The 20,095-nt window shown below is 30.1% G+C and overlaps 1 protein-coding gene across 5 annotated transcripts; it reads left to right on the top strand.

Moving 5' to 3' along the window:
- Positions 1 to 265: 265 nt before the first annotated feature.
- Positions 266 to 18,531, top strand: LOC122714878 (lutropin-choriogonadotropic hormone receptor). Of its 5 annotated transcripts, none has more exons than XM_043936619.1 (13): positions 266 to 725; positions 11,957 to 12,028; positions 12,137 to 12,208; positions 12,545 to 12,613; positions 13,140 to 13,283; positions 13,488 to 13,628; positions 13,716 to 13,781; positions 13,905 to 14,048; positions 14,129 to 14,200; positions 14,394 to 14,686; positions 15,821 to 16,000; positions 16,090 to 16,284; positions 16,419 to 18,531. In XM_043936619.1, the coding sequence occupies exons 1-13, from the start codon at positions 502 to 504 to the stop codon at positions 17,813 to 17,815; spliced, it is 3,069 nt and encodes a 1,022-aa protein (XP_043792554.1). In that variant the 5' UTR covers positions 266 to 501; the 3' UTR covers positions 17,816 to 18,531. The 5 variants fall into 5 exon arrangements, with proteins under 5 accessions (XP_043792554.1, XP_043792555.1, XP_043792556.1 ...); XM_043936620.1 differs by having other exon boundaries at positions 15,881 to 16,000; XM_043936623.1 differs by lacking the exon at positions 266 to 725 and adding an exon at positions 11,355 to 11,489 and having other exon boundaries at positions 12,545 to 12,639.
- The last annotated feature ends 1,564 nt before the right edge of the window (positions 18,532 to 20,095 follow it).

A 20,095-nucleotide genomic window follows, 5' to 3' on the forward strand; every position in this document is an offset into this window, starting at 1 on the left:
AATCATAAAATCGATCGAAAATATTATGGATCTCTATGTTCGGGATATATCATCGATGCGCCGATGTCGCGGTAGATTATACTAAGAAGTGCATTGGTAGTGGCGTTTTTACGGAGAAAGTTGATTGGTTCAAAGCTATGAATATGGCAATAGTAGGGATAAGACTGCGTGAAAGAGGGGGAATTGGTGCAGTTACTGCTATTGCATATATAGTTACACTGTCAGTTGGTAAACGTATGTCGTATTGTATACGTCTGTTGTTGAAACCGCGTTAAAAGGAAAGTGAGCGCGTGCGTTGCTCGTTTCGTGAGCTTATAAGCTCCTTAACAGGCCACGCGTTCCTTTCTATATGCTATCTCGTGTGTTCATCTTTTCGTTTGTCAAAGGATTCAGGATCCTGATGTGTATCTGATATAAGTATAATGTGGTGAAGTGAAACGTTTCCTGGGCGCGGCGATTCCGGCAGAAGGAAGGAAGAGAAGCCTAATAAACCTGACCGGCATGTGCACACAGTTCTGCCGCGGTACTGTCATTTTGGCGATGTTCCTCTGCCGGATTTGCTCCGCCGAGGAACAGCCGGGTTCCTTCAGTGGACCCGGTCTCCTAGAATCTTGCAATATTACTGCCGACGGAAAGGAGATTTCTTGCCGCGGAGCTGGTTTTTTGTCCATCTTGGAGCCTCTCGATATCATTACACTTCCATCCATCGTCAATCTTACGAAACTGTGAGTAAAAATGTATACATATGTTCATTTCTTTTCATTTATTATATTATAATATTTTAACAAAATACTTCAAAATGTATTAAATTCTATTGATATACTTGAGATCGTGTTTCTCGTTTCTTGTTTCCTTTTTTGTTGTTTCCTTTGCGCGCGCGGCTTTTCGAGCACTACGGTCGCACGGAGGTCCTTCGAACTTTTGCCTTGAGAGTTTGAAAGGTTTGATATTGGATGAGACACCAGAAACCTTGAGACATTAACATTTTAAATGATTCATATGGCGATTTAAAATTTCTTAATTTTATATTTATATATATTTTATAAAATTTATTATTGATAATTATTTATCATCAAATATTAGAATATGATTTGAATACATAAAACAATTACCACGTGATCTGTCAAGAAGCGCCAATTATTCAAAACTATGAATGAAACGAAGTATGAAAACTATCTGTCAAAATTAAAACATACCTTTCTGACTTGTTTCTCTTTTTAAAATGATCCCTTTTATTTTAAGCCTCACGCAAATAATATCAAGTTTCAAAACAACAATTTACTATTACAACGTAACATTATTAATTTTTCTTTTTCATTTATACTCGATGCTTTAAATAGAAATGTTATTATTGTTATGATTAATATTTATTTTATTTTTTTGATCGTACTTATGGATCGTACTACTGGAATGATCAAAAGAATGAAAAAAATGACATTTACAGTATGGTCGCGCGTAGAAGGCGGAGGAAAAACGAACGAGTAATTGGAACTTTTTTCTGGCCTGGATTCCATCCGAAAGTATCCTTCGGGACAAGTTGGTCGTATTTTCCGCGTATACACTTAGATACGTCTGTCCGTTTGACTTGCAGCGCTGCATATGCGAATTTATTTTCGTTTCATCTTTTTCTAATCAATCGTTGTTTCGCTATTACAATTACTATCATTATCAAATCTATTTACTCCAGATCTTTTATAAACAATTACTAGAGTAATATTTTTTTAAGATTATATTTAACAGTGAAATGTAAAAATATTTAAGAAAAATATATTTGCATGAATTAAAATTGAAATCAATTTTGAGATGTCGTCATTTGAATCAAATTCGAATATCGAAAATTACAAAGAAATATGTAACTATGTAGAAAATAATATTTCATAATGTTGATTTGATAGAAAGTGTCATAAATTATATTGCGATAAAACTATTGACTTTTTTTCACAATGATATTTTTTATCATATATTTTTTCTAAACTGTATCTGCACTATATACTGTATCTATGTATTTTTTGTTTTAACATTTAATTTAAAATTTTCAAGAAGTAAATAACGATTTTTATATTGAAAAAATTTTATTAAATTAAAAAAGTAAAATGATGATTCGCAAAAATTTTCAGATCAAATAGTTGATTTTAAATTAATATATGTTTTTATCGGTCTCGCGAAAGGTTAGGTTAACACGTTGTATCTGGCTATGAAATAATTTAAATTATATGATGGTTAAAAAAGAAATATATATTACATTAATATATATTATCTCATTGATTTAAATTTTAACAAATTATAATATTACTAAATCGTCGAGACATTGAATATTTCATATTTAAATATTATATTTTTAATATTTTCTATGTTTATCGCCGTATTATATCCAAAAATAAATATAATGCCTATAATGTATCCACTCTAGCTATAAAAGTCTCTCTAAGAAAATGGAGAAATAAAAAAAAAAGAAGAAAAATCGATAGCATTGAGCATTAAAAACCCGGAACGTCATAAAAATGAAATTGCACGGTACAATGAATGTTTCTAAGAATACAGGAACGGAGATATTAGAGATGCGGAGAACATCTCTTAAAGGTATGAAGGTATAATCCGTACAAGTAAATACGGTTGACGTTCGACCTACATAGCCAAGAGGTTGATCCTTCTTTATTCAGACAGCCGATATTTTATAGAGCAGAGTTTAAGATCGAGGATACAATAAGAAATTACATATCATATTCGAATTCTAGCTTATTTTTATATACAGAGTGTTAACAATATTCATGAGCAATCTTTACGAGGATCTATATATGCTAAATATTTTATGATATTTTTGCATCTCAATGATCTTTATCTTTTTTTTCTTTTTTATTTTTTTTATGTGTGATTTTTCTTCATCACGATCTCCTTCTTTCACTTCTTTTGTTTTCTTTTATATTCTTTTTTCTCTTTTTTTTTTCAATCTTCTTTTATCATGATATTTCATTTTCACCACGAATATCGATCGCAAGAGAAAACAGCAAAATAGAGGATGACATAAGGGTAAAAAAAAAGAAGACACTTGAGAAGCGAAGTAATTTATCTTTGTTCGTTCGTTTGTGGAATAGGCTGATTAATCGACGGGAGTCGTCGAGATTAATTCACACTTCTCTATCTAAGAAATCAGAACGAATCTTATTATCGGGAATCGTCAATTTCCTCCTTGGTAAATCAACAAGGAAACGATCTATTTTTTAACGTAACTGTCATATAGCGATATAAATTTATTATTATTACTATTAGATTAAAAGAAAGAATAAAATATTATAATTATATAAATATATATATATATATAAATATTTTTCAAATTTTCTTATAAATTGATTTCACAATTTATTACAGAAATAATATGGCAACATTAAAAATTTTGTTTCGTGATCAACAGTTGTTCCATTTATTATCTAAAGATGTTTCTACATCGACCCTTTCGACGACCGATATCTCGATGTGCAGTTAGGAGTCGATTAATCTCGCTCTCGCTCGTTCGAGAGTCGAGTCGTTTCTACATATCTTGTCATTGCACGTGGTTTCATCGACGCGAAATATTTATAGAAAACTATCTTGTTGGAGAAGCAGCATGTTTGAGTGAAGATTTTTTCATTCATCCTTTCGACGAACCTGTTTCGATCTTTTGCTTCGTTAATTATTCTCATTCAGTTGAGTTGTTTCTTCTAATTATATCGCATTCGTATTCTTTTCTTCTTTTTTTCATTCCTTTTTCTCACTTCTTGTTCTTTTCTATATTCTTTTCATTCTTTTTTCGTAGAAAGAGATAATAAAATATTTAATAACTAATAGAGAAAATTGAATAGAGAAAATATTAGTTTATCTGAAAATTAATTGTAGAATAATATATAATTAATATATAATTTTGCTTTTGTAAATATATAGCTCTTATCATAGACTTTGGTAACCTATCATAATCATTCGTTTTTAACGGTGTTGGTGTTTCCAATACTAAAAATTCATTCACATAAAATTCTCGTTCTCATAGTATCAGTAGATATTATTATTATGGCCTGATGCTCGATAGACGAGCGTAAACATCTGAAAGGAACGTGGAGAACTATTAATCATGTTGGTCACGTCTATAACGTGAATCGCGTGTTCATGACGTTATTGTGAAAGTAATCCCACCGACTGTTGCCAAATTCGACCCATTTGTCTTTACGGAAAAAGAATATTTCGAAATTTTATTATTATTTCATATCAATTTTATAAATTTAATGAAAACATGTTTTTTTATCTTATTTTTTTCTCCTCGATAAATACATATTTCAAGAAAAAAATATAAAATTTCAAGATTCATGAATATCGATTTTAATCTATTTTTTATTTAAATAATTTAAAAAAGATAATCTATTTTTTAGAAGTAATTCTGTAAAAAATAAAAAGAATTGACGAATAAAAATTTCTTAAAATTACGTTAATTTCTTAATTTTCGATTTAAAATGAATGATTAATCATATCGACAATCGGTTATAGCAACTATCGATCACACGGCGGTTCGATAGTATTCCATTCCTCGTTAATCGAAGTTCACGTATATCTCGTCAATATGTCAATACTCATCATTAAATTAATTATCACGTAGCAATGAACAATATTGACCCATATAATAAATTCTAAAAATTTCAATGTCAAATGGCATAAAATTTAATATATTTCATTCTTCTTAATTTGTTAATAAGTGTAAATGTATGAAATTTTATCGCGCGACGAAAGTTAACCTTAAAATTTCTTAGACACGTGAAACATAATTATTTCTTTTCGATCTTAATATAAATTAGTCCCTTAATAAATTGGTTGTTAATATATTAATGAATGATGTAAACGTACATAAGAGAGTGATTTTTGTGAAATCGAGCAATCTGCGCCAGATTCCATCCTGGTGACGAGTCACGATATAGGTCAGAATGTACGTCGGTTGTGTTATCGAGATTCCATCGTGAACGAAAAAAGATTGAATAAAATGAACGGAAAAAGAAATTGCCGTAATACGTAGAAAAATATTTAATTTTTGTTTTATTTCGATCTGAAGCGAAAAAAATATCATCGACAATGAAATAGCGCGGAAAGAAAAGGGATCGAAGAAAAAGAATCTCGGGCGGTTCTTGGACGATCGAGAGCCGGTAATCCGGAAATATTCGTGTCACATCTGTACCGGATACATCACTTTTCTCGGGTCACACTCGCTGCATTCAAGACGCGTGTTCTTCATCATGATCTTTCTCGTTCGATCGGAGCAATGATTTTTCAAGATTATTTTTTCCACGTTTATTTATATTTTTCCAAATTATTTTTATCTCAAATATGTTTTTTTTTTGGATTTAGCTAAAAATTCTAATTTTAATAAAATTTAAATTTAAAATTTCAATTTTAATACCAATTGTAATTCGTTGATGGAAAATTTTTTATTCGTATTATTAAAGAAAATTTTTATTTAATCGATGCTCTCTTTTTTTTTTATAAATATTTTTCGAAATTTTTATCTCAGATATGTTTTTTTTTTGGATTTAGCTAAAAATTCTAATTTTAATAAAATTTAAATTTTAATGCTAATGTAATTCGTTGATGGAAAATTTTTTATTCGTATTATTAAAGAAAATTTTTATTTAATCGATGTTTTTTAATTCTCTTTTTTTTATAAATATTTTTATAAATATTATAAATATAATGAATATAATAAATAAATAAATATATGAAATAAATTTGAATTTTTTTGTATCGATTTGTTTAGAAAAAAATTAGAATAGATCTTTTATCATATTCTATTTATTACATTCAAATTATAAATGAATTTCATTTATCAAAGTTGCGAATTTGTATCGAATAGTAAATAAATTCATCATGAAAGAATGACACAAATTCGCAATTTTAACCGAAATATTTCGCGTTGGTGTAGAATAATATCCTAGTCGATATGATTCACGATTCACGTTAACCTGACATTTGAAGACTTCGTTAATTTACAACTTCCTGTTATTTCGAATCATTTTACGTAGCCGGATCATTGAATTTATCTCGACATTATTTTATTACACTTTTTAAAAAAAAAAATAGATATACTATTTACATATATATACGATTATTCAAGTAAAAATAAAAGCAAATAATTGATCCATCAATAACCATTTTGCATCATTGTCAATAATATTACACAGATCGATAAAAATATTATTATATACACATTCTGTATAAAACGAATCTTGCAAAGTTTCTAAGAGGAGTAAAATGATTAATCTCGAAAAATTAGCGCTAATTATCATCTCTCGAGATTAGAATGTCGTTGGAAAAACGAACACGTTCGGCCAATTAGCGAGTTCTCACAGCCATCCCTCATCGAGGAAACGAGTCGTCATCTTCAGGTCCAATTTTAGGCGAACGAGCTGTTGACCCGAAACATTGCACAAGATTCGTTTCCGTGGCGTCGATTCACACCAACTCCTCGACCTGGAACAGCCGGGCAATAACGCGAAACTTGGATGCAATTAAACAAATTCTTTGCCGAATATTACAGCTGTGAAAATATACAACGAATGTTATTTATTTATAAATTGTAAAATTATATTTTATAGTTACTTTGATCGAGCATTGTATTTACTTTTATTACACAAGGAATTCTCTATATTCGTATATAGAATCGAGTCACTATTGTTTTTGTGTTTAGTTGTAATAATTTTTAATCATTTATGGTTTATAACGAAGGTATAAAACGTTCAATCATTTTGATCGCACTTATGTACTTATTTTCGCTACACAACGAATTCTCTACGTATAATCGAGTTACTATAATTTTTAATATAGTATGAATACGATTATAGAGACATCTATGGCAACGAAAGGATAAAACGATTGAGAATTTAATAAGGAAACAAGAATGAAGTTCGAGCCGTGACGTGACGTTCAACGTTTATTTAAGATTTCCGGTTAAAACTTTCTCTGACAGTAACAAAGTGATTGGGATGCCAGGCTGGATCGTGACAAGAATATCGAAGGATTGATCCGCGTTTACGCAAATAAGTCTGTTTTTTCGATCGTGTGAAAAAAGGTGGAATATATTGAATATAATTAAATATGCATTAAAAATGTTTTATTCTATTTAAAAAAAAAAGGAAAATCGATATTCGTGCCCACTTAAGAACAAAATAATTATATTACGCTATAATTAAATCGAAACCATTCAAATTTTGTCTGAAATATTTTTTAATATTTCCAAAAGAATAAATAAAAATAAAAAAAAAATAAACGAGATTTAATGAAACATTTCGTTGGAGAATCGATTCCGAATAGATAACGGAGAAGTTGGTGATACGACTGACCCACCGTTATTCATATAGAAGCTTTTATATCGTGGTCAAAGTTTTTCTGTGTGTTTACGAAACACGAGCGACCTATCATAAATAGGAGATGGGTCGTTTCTATCACTGGTGGAGAATTGGATTTTCAGAAATATTTTTTCTCTTGATTTTTAATTGGTCAGTGAAAAATAAAAATTCCTATTCATAGAATGAAATAAATTAAGTTAAGAAATTTATTCGATAACGCGATACACTTTTTCTTTCCGATCTGTCTTTTTAATGCGCAGCAAAACGATACATTAATTTTCGTCAACTGCCTTTTTAATCATTCGATCCATACACGCTTTCTCGAGCCACAACTCCGTTTATTTCCTCCAGATTCATAAATCAGCCGATACTAAATTTAAATTATAGTCGACTAAGCCAAACACGATAAATTCTCTTCACAATTGGTTGGATAAAGCGAAGATTTAATATTAAAGGGCAAGCGAATCTTTAAAAAATTCTTCTTAAATTCATATCGATCTTCGTTCCAATATATTTAACAATATAATTATTTTAATATATCAAACATTTTCTCATCCACATTGTCAGAATACAAAAAAAGAAATTGTTTAAATATTTAATTTTAAATATAATGTTAAATATAATTAGAATTTAAATATTCTAAATTAATATCTATTCTATATTAATATTATAAATTTTTTAAATTTATTCTATTTATTTTTCGATAGACGTTATTACAACCGTCGTCGTATCCATACTCTGCAAAGATCGATCGACAACCGGAGAATCATATATTTTTACTACAAACTCGTAAAAAAAAAGGGGGGGAGGCGCATTATTTGCGAAACGACACGGCATAAGGCACGGAGAAGGCAGTAAAGACCGAGATAAAACTATGATGACAAATAGCGAAAGGACGAGGACTGGAATAACGATGAAAATTTCTCCCTTCCGCCGCCAAATAACAGATCCCTTCCTCGTTTCTCTTGTTTTTCTCCCATATTTTTCTCGGTCGCCTCGCATTTCGTCTCCTCTTGGATTCTACAACGAAAAATTACAATCGGTGAGAAATAAGCAATGTTGAATTTAATTTTATTACCAATCTTCAGTTTATTTTTAACTGTAAGAGATATTATCCTCGTATTTTATAAAATTACGAAACATTTTTTTTTTGCAATATCAAATTATAGATCAACTTTAATATTTGTGATAAAAATTTATTTTTCTACTCGCAGAAAAACGATTAAAATAAAATATATTTTATATAATTGATGATATTTCTTGCTAAAAGGATATTTTTCTTTGCTCTACACGATACGAAAAACGTGTTAAAAGAAAAATCTTTCAACTTACGGTTCCATCGAGAAACCACATTTCCTCTTATAAACGATTCCTCGGGAAACTTTCTCTGAAAAACTTATCAGAACATTGCCATTAAACAGCCCTTCGTCTAACTCCTAAAACTCGAACAAACCATTTTAACCAACCTTCCATCAGCTTAAGTGTAAGATACAAAGGGAAGAAAAATCACGTTGAGAATTGGCGTTTTTCTTTTTTTTTTTTTTTTTTTACAAATGACTTAGATTCATAGAGAGAAATCAATCTCTTTTCTTCTTTCGACTTTTTTTCTTCTGCGTCGATTTTATCCGTTGAGATGTGAAACAGGTCGGATAAAGAAAATCAACAGATTGATTAATTGATTTTGATTATAGGAACGAATGGACGTTCCATGTGCCTAATTATCATTCGAAGAGAATATGTGGTCGAAACATCTTGAGTTGGATGTTTTTTTAAGGATAACTATACAAAGATGAAATAACTCTTTTAGTTGATGGAGAATATTTGTTGTAAATAAAAAAGGCTTTTTTTATTACTATTTTACTATCTCGAGGAAACTTGAGAGAAAGAACGAATGCTGGAAAAACATATCGTGAATACCTTGAAAAAGTTTCATTGTTTCATGAGATTTCTGTGTGGCCTGCACATTGTATCCACACATTGATCGAGTGAGTTTACGCACGCGCATCCACCGATACCGAAAATTTTATCGAAGAAAACATATTATTTGTTAAAATTATATATATTATGCGACAAAAATATTCAATTTTGTGAATTCTAACTCGTAAAACGAATATTCGCATGCGTATTCGTTTGTCGAGAAAAACTCGTATAAAAATATGAAAAAAATAAAGTTAGAATAAAATTTTATTAAATCCGAGACATTGTATGAATAATGTAAAACTACGTTTGTATCGAGACGAATTCTTTTAGTTAAGAAGAAATCTTCAAAGGAGAACGGAAGTGATATTGTAGCGATTTTCGAAAAACAAGAATAAATGTTCTCCAATTCGAAGAATAGAAATGAATACAAATACAATAAATTGTTCTGGTAAATGATTTTAACGAATTTATTCAAAAAAATATCTATCAAAATATTTTTATTTTTCCTGTTTCAAATCATGTTAAAAATATCTTAAATATTATTATGCATTATTATGCATCATCGAATCTATGTTAGAACACGAAAAATTAAGCGAAATCAATCGTTTTATCGGATCTTTATGCTAATCAAAGGAGCGCGACTTCCGAAATTAGCCAAGGACTTTTTTATTCAATGAATCGTAACCGCACTCGTATCGAAACTCGATATTTATGCATGCCAGAACGATATTTGGACGATGACGGTTGAGTGTGGCCTAGAAAACGATTTTTCAAACGAGAATTCACCAGTGACGCTATACTACCTGAGAAAGTGATTTCGAATTTTTATTTTCGAATCGATTTACTAGATCGAATTGAAACGCTTTACGTTTGATCGATTACGATTACAAAATAAGAGAAAATAAACTAAATTTAGCTAATTTCAATTTGAATTTATGAACTGGTTTAGAATGCTTTTAGAATGCTTACTTCTACAAGACGCTTAATATATTTCTAGAACTTAGACTGCTATGTTTAAAAATGTCAAGTTTCGCGTGTGCGATTTAAACAAGCACAACACTCGAACAAATTTATTCTATATTCGTAGTGTTCAAGTGGCTGGGTGCTCGATATCGGCGAATTTATGGGGCCATTAAGGGGTAACCAGCGCGTAATTGGTACTATACCGAGGATAATATGCCTACCATCAACTGGAAAATCACTTTATTGCCAGATAAAAACGGATGGATATTTAAAACGACAATTGAAAATTTTCCAGATTTACTTTTTACAAAAGAAAGTTTATTTCTTTCTTGTTTCTTTTTGTTAAAAAAAAATAAATTAAATATAAGTGCACAGAAAATTTTACAAACTTTCCATTTTATATCATCTTTCCAATTTTTAGATATTTGTAAACCGAACATCTTAATTGTAATATTATAGTATCGAATTGTAGTATTATAAATTAAATGAAATAACATGTATAAGAATTTACGATATAAGGATATGAGTTAATAAATCGACGACGATTAGATCGATGAGATTTTGAAAAAAATTATATTCTATATATATATATATATGTACAGAATGTCTCAAAAATATAGAATATCCATTAACTGAAGATTTCTGAAATAATTTCAAGCAATATTTTCCTTTTGTTACAGTTTTTTTAACGAGCTAGTAACAAAAAATATTGACCAATCACGAAGCATGTAGCTTAGTCCAGGATAACGTTGGTTACGTGCTGTCGATCGAGTAGATCGAGTAGAGAACAAATCCAAGCAACATATATCGAAGACAGTAAATTGAATATGACAAATATTTTTTTATACAAAAAAATTATCGAATTATATCACGAACAATGAACAAACTGTAATATTCAACACATTTTCTTCGATACACGTTGCTTGAATTTGTTCAACTGTACGTAACAACTATCGTGGCTTGACAGGTTACGTGCTTCGTGATTGGCCAATGTTTTTTGTTAATAATTCGTTAAAAAAAACGTAACAAAAGTTTTTATAAAGGAAAATGTTTCTTGAAAAAATTAGTTCAGAAATCTCCAGTTAACGGATGTTTCCACATTTTTAGGACAAACTGTACGTATAAAGAAAGAAGTGCATCCAAGTAGAATCGGTCCGTCGTAAACTCGCCGCGTCTGATTCTGTCTCGTGAGTTGAGTGTAAAATTGGGAAGACAACTAAACATGGAGGACTTTGTCGGTAACATTTAACGATGGTTCGCTCGTTTGAAAATTTTTCTCGTTCCATTTTCTCTCTTTCATTTTTTCTTTTTCTTATCTTATGTTCCTTTCTTTTTTTTCATTTTAAAATAAAATCGTCTCCCTAGGCTGCTTAGGAACAATTCTTGAACTAATTCATTTGTTTTTTTATTGTTCATATTATCTAATTTTCATACAGAATTATTTCGATTATGTTGGATTTGTATGACTCGAATATAAGCAGCAAGAAAAAAGATCAAGAATTAAATAATCGAACTAAATAAAATTAATTTGATTCTGTTAATTAATTTTTAATTCTCTTGTAAATAAATATTCATTCGTGTTTATAAAGAAAAAATTTATATCCAATTGTAAACTTCTCATTTTGATTTATATATACGTAACAATATATATTATGAAAATAAAATTTTCATATGATTATGTTGTTCATTTATAGTATAATTTTGCTTTTGAATTGTTGCAGAGATTTAACGAGTAACAACATAACAGACATTCCAGCCCGTGCCTTCAACCGAATTTTCAATCTTGAAGTGTTGTAAGTATCAGAAAGAAAAAAATCAATAATATTTCTATTATTTTTATCGTAATATTCCTTGTCTCTCTTCTTTCTTAACAAATAGTATTTTCGTATTTTTTTTTGCAGATTACTTCGACGAAATCGTTTGCATACGATCGCCGATGATGCATTTACAAACTTAACGAGCCTTCGAGTATTGTGAGTGTTCTAAAAGTCACACAGAATATAATAATAATAGGAAAAAAAAAAAAAATAAAATTAAAAATGAAAAAATCATCACGATAAAGAAAGAATGGAGAAAAGAAAGAGAATCTATATTACTTTGTTTATATAACAAATGTATAAAATATTAAAAAAGAAAAAAAAATTAATTAATTTCATTCATCAGTTAATCAATAAAGAAATTAAGGGGGAAAAAAGTGATAATAAAAACATAAAAAGAAAAGGCGGACAATTCGTTATAAATGAAAGAAGATAAAATGGGATCGTGGCCGCGATTTTTAAAAAAATTATAATTCTCTGTCTGCTTTGTAGGGAGCTCGATGACAATTATTTAACAAAAATTCCAACCGCGATCGTAAAGCTCTCTGGCCTTGAAGACCTGTAAGTGTGCATCGATTAAGTAAAATGTAATTTGACAACTTTTTTTTACATTCTATGAATTTTACATTCTATTTCCTTATCGAGCTGCGTTGTACATTCATGGCCGATTAGAAAATTTAATATTCATATGGCGATATCTCGATCAAAATATCGAGAAGAATTTTCTAATATACAATAAAAATTATTTGTCTGTTAAATCATTATCACTCTAGAGAATCTTTTTCGAATCACGAAAATGAAAATTGTTAAAGAAAAGAAAAATATAATATTTTCGTTTAAGAAAGATAAATATTCAAATTTTATAGTTTATCACAGAGTGATCATGATTACTTAAATTTTATGAAACACTAATTTTTTTTTATATTTATTGATATAAGTGATAACAAATGCAAAAAAAGGAAACTTATTAAAAATTAGAATCGCGAAAGATCGATCGATCGATGCTCCGCTCCTTTTGTTTTTCGTTTTCACCGAAACGAAGGAAACCAAGAAAATCGTATTCGTGTATGCTTTATCGGTTCCGTAGGTCGCTGTCGAACAACCGGATCGAAACTTTGGAGGAGCATGTTTTTCGACGTGTCAGTAATCTATTGTCGCTTGACCTACGCGGAAATCCTATCAAAGAAATACACGGGAACACTTTTCATAATCTATGCAAGCTTCGTAAACTGTGAGTATAGATTATTCGATAAGCGATTTATCAACTGTCAGATAGATAGATAAATCCTTACGTAATGTATGGATGATGGTTTGTACTCTCTATTTAAAAAATATTTTGGAATTAAATTATCGCAACCAACATTGTATATATTTTTTGATTTGCGAGTATGCATGTTTAAAGAAAATGACGAAAATATTTTTTTTTTTTTTTTAGGATCCTGTCGAATCTAAAAGAACTACAGATATTTCCTAATTTGAATGGGACAAAATCATTGGAAGTATTGAGATTAGATCGCGCACAAGTGACGAATGTTCCAAAAAATTTATGCGAGCAATGTCCAAAATTGAAAAGTTTGTAAGTAGTTCAATTTTTGTATCCCGATAATTCATTAACATTTGATATAGAATCATGTTTTATTAATTATTATTAATTAATTTTTAGTGATATGAAATCAAATTTTCTAACAGAGGTGCCAAATTTACGAAATTGCAGCGAGTTACGAGTTTTGTAAGTATTTCTCTTAAAAACAATATAAATTTTATAAATATTATAGTTCATATAATATATATGAATTATAAAATTGTGTACACGAAATTGAAGATATAAAAAAGAAAATTTTCTTTTCTCTAGAAATCTGGCCAGTAACATGATTCTGTCGTTTCCAAATGAGCCATTCAAAGGTCTGGACATGTTGCACGACCTCCTTCTATCGGACAACAAGTTGCAAGTAATCCCAGGTGACGCGTTCACCGGCTTGTCGAGGCTACAAGTGTTGTAAATGTCGTCGCTTGCAATTAATCCCGTGTAGAAAGCTAGCCGTTATCATTTTGAAAAAAAGGGATTCTATGTTTCAGGGATCTAGAGAGCAATTATATCGAGTATATTCACCCTAACGCATTTAAAGAGACGAAACATTTGGAGGATTTGTAAGTTTTAGTAAAAAAAAAACTCAGTCTTGCTTTAAAAAATCATAATATTAAAAAGAATTAAGTTTTATTATTATTACATTACAGTTAAGATTAAACTATCTAAATTCTAACAATTTTGAATAACAATTTTTTTATTGATATTCATTGATCAGCTATATATGTACATTTTTTTCATTTTCTCAATCCTCAGAAATCTTGGGAATAACGTGTTTCCCGTACTGCCAACACTAGGGCTATCAGGCCTATTACATCTTAAGACATTCAACAATCCAGCATTGAGGGAATTTCCAGCTCCCGAAAGGTTTCCACGTGTGCAAACGATGGTATTATCGTACGCTTATCACTGCTGCTCGTTTCTATCGGTCGAAGTGGAGGATCCGGTGACGAAATCCTCTGTTCGAGAATCTATCCTATTCCCCACTGACAATGATTTTGATATGAGCTTGTGGAACTCGAGTTTCACCGATATCTGGCCACAGCTCAGTAAGTAGTTCGATAAAATTTTAGAGCTTTCATGCACTCTCAAAGTTATATATATTATACTATTATATTATATATTATATATTATACTATTCGAAATTCTAAAAATGAATATATTTATTTTTATATATTTTCTTATTTATTCCACTAGTTAATTATTGTTTTAAATTATTAGTAGAAAGTAATATCAAATTAATTATTGTAATAGCAATTGTGTAAATGTTGGTATATGGTAGTAATCTATAAAATTTTAATCATTTGATTGAAAAAAAAAGAAAAGAATCATTATCATTAATTATTCTATCACTATACTTTAAACAATATAATTTATTAATTATACAAAATAATTTATTAATTACATCTTAAATAAAAAAAAATAAAGTTTTCAAAATTTCTATTTTTTTAAAATATCTTAGCAAGAACGATTGATTTGTATTGTTTTGTATTGTTTTGTAAAAGATTGTAATTTAAAAATAATTTTGTTTTATTTAAAATTCAACTTGTTACAACTCGTTGATGAATCAATCGACACTGAAATGCTGCAAAGCACATAAATCTACTTATTCAGGATTTAAGAGAAAATATAAGTTAATAATAAATTTTTAGAATATTATCAATTTATACTTATATACAATAGTAAATTTCAACGTTCGAAATTTCTAACATTTGTTATCTCAAAAAATTAAAAATAAATAATTTCATTTAGTAACAATCATATGATATTTCAATAATCATTCATGGCAAATTTAAAATTAATTTTATAATTAATAACATTGATAAATTGCAGTCAAAAATAATAACAAAAAGTATCATTGAAATTAAAAGAATTTAGAAATTAAAAGAATCGATAATTACCTAGTAATAAAATATTTTTTTATATATATATATATTTTATTATAATTTAAAACAATTTAAAATTCTTTTCAAAGAAAAGATATAATACTCCCCATTTTAAATCTGCCATGTTAGAGATTTCTTATAATCGTTAAGAGAAGCACAAATTCATAAAAACATACATTTTTCTATTAGAAAAATGTTCCATTAGAAAAATCATTCAATTATTTTTCTTCAATCATCGATTCGTTCAAACGAGAAGAAAAAAAGACTTTGCAGCACTGAAGTGATGACATGTTTTAGATAACATGACCGACAAATTTGGCTCGCAAATAAATGAACTTTGGGCTAACTTTGGTTCAGATTTTACATACCCTGGTAACCTGCCCTCATATGTTGAGGATTATTTTGAAGAACAAAACAACCGAGTTACACTGCCAGTTCAAACACTACCTTCTCACGTACAGTGCCTACCTCAACCTGGTAATTTCAACATGAATATTTTTCTTCTTCTTCTTCTTCTTTCAATACACAATATGAAAAAGACCTTAAAATATGTGTATGATTTCCAGGTCCTTTTCTACCGTGCCAAGATCTGTTCGATTGGTGGACATTACGTTGTGGTGTATGGGTAGTATTTCTACTTGCCATGCTTGGAAATGGAACCGTAGTATTCGTGTTAATATTCTCCAGAAGCAAGATGGATGTTCCTCGGTTTCTTGTTTGCAACCTTGCTGCAGCAGATTTTTTCATGGGCATTTATTTAGGTTAGGCATAAAAAAAAAAAAAATATCTATGCAAGATGCAAAAATACCATTCTATGGTATAGAATCATTTTCTACGTATTTAAAATCATCATATCCAAATTTATGGCTTCAAATAACACTTTTGTTAATTTCAGGTCTACTAGCAGTGGTGGACGCTTCGACTCTAGGAGAATTCCGAATGTACGCCATACCGTGGCAAACTTCGGCTGGTTGTCAGTTAGCCGGTTTTCTAGGCGTTCTTAGTTCGGAGTTGAGCGTATATACGTTAGCAGTAATTACTTTGGAACGGAACTACGCCATAACGCATGCCATGCATCTGAACAAAAGACTTTCCCTTAAGCATGCAGGTTACATAATGACCGTAGGCTGGTGTTTCGCACTGTCTATGGCAAGTCTGCCTCTGATCGGTGTATCAGATTATAGAAAATTTGCTATATGCCTACCATTCGAGACTAACGGGAACGCTGCGCTAGCATACGTGATCTTTTTGATGTTGATCAATGGTGTCGCATTTCTTATATTAATGGGATGTTATCTGAAGATGTACTGCGCGATCAGAGGGTCCCAAGCGTGGAATTCGAATGATTCGCGAATCGCCAAGCGGATGGCTCTGCTGGTGTTCACCGATTTCCTCTGCTGGTCCCCCATAGCGTTCTTCTCGCTGACTGCCACGTTTGGATTGCAGCTGGTATCGCTTGAACAGGCAAAAGTGTTTGCCGTGTTCGTACTGCCATTAAACTCCTGCTGTAATCCATTTCTGTATGCCATCTTGACCAAGCAGTTTAAAAAAGATTGCGTACTTATTTGCAAGGCGATCGAGGAGTCCAGGGTGACCAGGGGGATCGGCAGATGCCGGCATAGCTCGAATTTCAGCAACAGACAGACCCCGGTAAACACGAACAGTTTGGTGGACAGATCGTCGCGAGAGAATCAGACACCCTGTGCATGTAATTCAAGATTACTCGAGACTAGCCAATGTTCCGGTTACCGACGATGGGGCACCAGGATATTGTGGCCCTGCGCCAGAGACACGAGGCCCAGACACGCGCGTAGCGATCAATACGCATATCAAATCGCGGAGATCCAACAGAAACAACACAAACGAGCCTCATCGGTATCCTCAAGTGAAAATTTCTCCTCGTCCAGATCAGATTCCTGGAGACAGACTCATCATTGCGGTATCCCATTAAGATTATTAGATCCTAAACGGAGAGCTTCTTCGTGGCTGATCACTAGAAAACCGTCTCAAGATTCGAATCTCAGCTCTTCCAGAAATGATTCTTCCGGTTCCGCCACCACTGCTACCACTAGTACTTGGAGGATTTCGAGGTCTAGCGCGTCCCTTGAGGTAACTGCCAGAAATACACCGAGACCAGCCAGGTCGAAACCAAGGCTCACACGTCAGCTCGCAATTCAAGAGCCTGAACCACCTGGATCGCCAAGTAGATTAGCTGCCAGGCTCCTCGCAACTATACCCTCCGCGGCAGAAACCAGTGATCAGCAAGATGACGATAATACAGCGCAATGTTAAATTGATACGCATATCTATGCGTATCGGTTTATCAAAGATTATATTCGGTTATAATATAATAGATTACAAATATGGGTCTCGTTGCTTCCGAATGGTTTCAGTATTAAGTGTCTTCTGACAATGAGAGAGGTGTGAAAGAAGGAGGAGATTAAATACTCTGTATATTGGCGATAATCATTGTTTAAGATTAGGTGAACGAAAAAACGATGAACAGTCTAGCGCATTCTTCTTTCAACGTTTGCAAACATTCGTGATTAAAGTTGATTGTAATATATATAATATTGTTTAAAAATATCATCATTTTTATTTTTTTTTTTTCTGAATTGTTTTTAAGTAAAGGAGTTTATAAGACGTTGAAGGAGGAAGAGTAAAAAAACTCTACTACTTTTATTCTACAATATTATACAATTATTTATGCTATTAATAATTAAAAGTGCAAACGATATTGTAGATCGTTTGGATTCGTGGAAGAAACAAAATTGATCTACCTTTATTGACCGTCCGTTACACATGCATATAGATAAACTGCATTAAAAGAGGGTGAATACGGTAGTCATATTTGTTAGATACTGCCAAGAATTTTTAACATGTTGACTGTTGAAGGAATTTTATAATTCTTATATTAATATTTCATAATACAAAATACTAATAATAATAAAAAAAATAATAAAATTAAAATACTATTTTTTTTTTTTTTTGTATTTTGGAAGATAAGATTTTTTCAATATTTAATTAAATACAATCTAAGATTTTTAAACAACATTAAAAAATTATGAATAAATTCCACAACAGCCAACATATTAATTTAATAACATAACGTACTAATTTAATTTAATGAAAAATTTTAATTCTATACGAGAGAAAGAATTCAAAAATATGTATGAAAAATGCGTCAATTTCATTGGGGGTTTTACTATAAGAAATTACTAGAGAATTATGACTCAAACGACAAAGTACACGATGTTCCGCATAGTTTTCGATTAAGATTAGAACATTGTACTATTTATTGATAAATTTAAAATAGAGCACATAGTATTCTTTCTATTCGTTCATCTATTTCCTTACAAAGTTTATTAGATCCGATAGAAACTCGAACGCTTTTTTGTCTGTGGTTCAAAGGAAAATCCTTTTGTTACGGGATCAGTATTTAAAATCCATTGTTCAATTGTTAATAAGCGTGTGTTGCGTTTTCATAAGACTGATGGTTTATACAGTTTGTCCCATAATTCTAATTTTGATTCTAGTTGATTTCTAGTTGAAAATTTGGACACGTAATACGATTTTTAAACAAATATCATAATATCATAATGACGAATAATCTAACGATTAATTTATTTGTTAATTATTATTGTTAATTATAGGATAGTCGATAAATTCTCAAATAAGTCGAGTTAGAAAATTAAATTAAATTTTCTATAATTTCTTTGATATATCTTTATGATAAGATGATTTTTATAATAAAAAAAATTTCATCTTAAAATAAAATTAGATAATAATACACAATTATTTGAGAATTTATAAACTGTCTTAGAATCAATTCGTTACATCCGTTAATTACGAAAATGAACAATTATAAAGTTGTGCAACTATAATAGGTCATAGTTTGACCATCCTAACCTAAAGACTATTATAAAATCGTTACGGCGTACAGATGTTTATACATGGTTTTAAATTAATGACAAAGATATTTGTTAATATTAGTTACCGGATTTATTTGTCGATGAGTGAATTGTATTGTTCTTTGTATATCATTGTTTTGATACTTAATGCCGTTTGAGACCTCCAGATCATATTCTTGTCTTTAAAAAAAAAAAATATTCCATTATTTTATTTATAGTATATTCAATTTTGTTGAATATATAATTCTTTTTTAGATTTTTAGTTTAAAATTAGAAAAAATAGTAGAGATTTATTAAAAACTTATTGCTATTTATGAAAATAATAATCTGCAAAATTTATTAAATTGGGAGTAAATCGTTATATTAATTTTAATCCTGACAAAATCATTTGTAGTGATGTAATTTTATTTAGGATATTATTTCAAAAGAAGTAGAATTTGCATCTGAAAGTCTTGAACTGTACCTATAAGTATTATAGATCTAGGCCACAAAAAGTTAAAAAATTGAAATTACAGTAGCTGTTTAAAAGTTTTGTCATCTATCATTATCGACGTAACACCGAACATGTTTGCGCGTGTGTTCGGTCCAAACTATTTAATAATGTTTTTCTAATAAAATAGCGAATTACGACGAATGAATGTTTTGCATTTCTATTCTCTTT

Source organism: Apis laboriosa, unplaced genomic scaffold (genome assembly GCF_014066325.1).
Source record: "Apis laboriosa isolate Shangri-la unplaced genomic scaffold, ASM1406632v1 scaffold34_cov151, whole genome shotgun sequence".
In the NCBI taxonomy this organism is placed as follows: Eukaryota; Metazoa; Arthropoda; class Insecta; order Hymenoptera; family Apidae; genus Apis; species Apis laboriosa.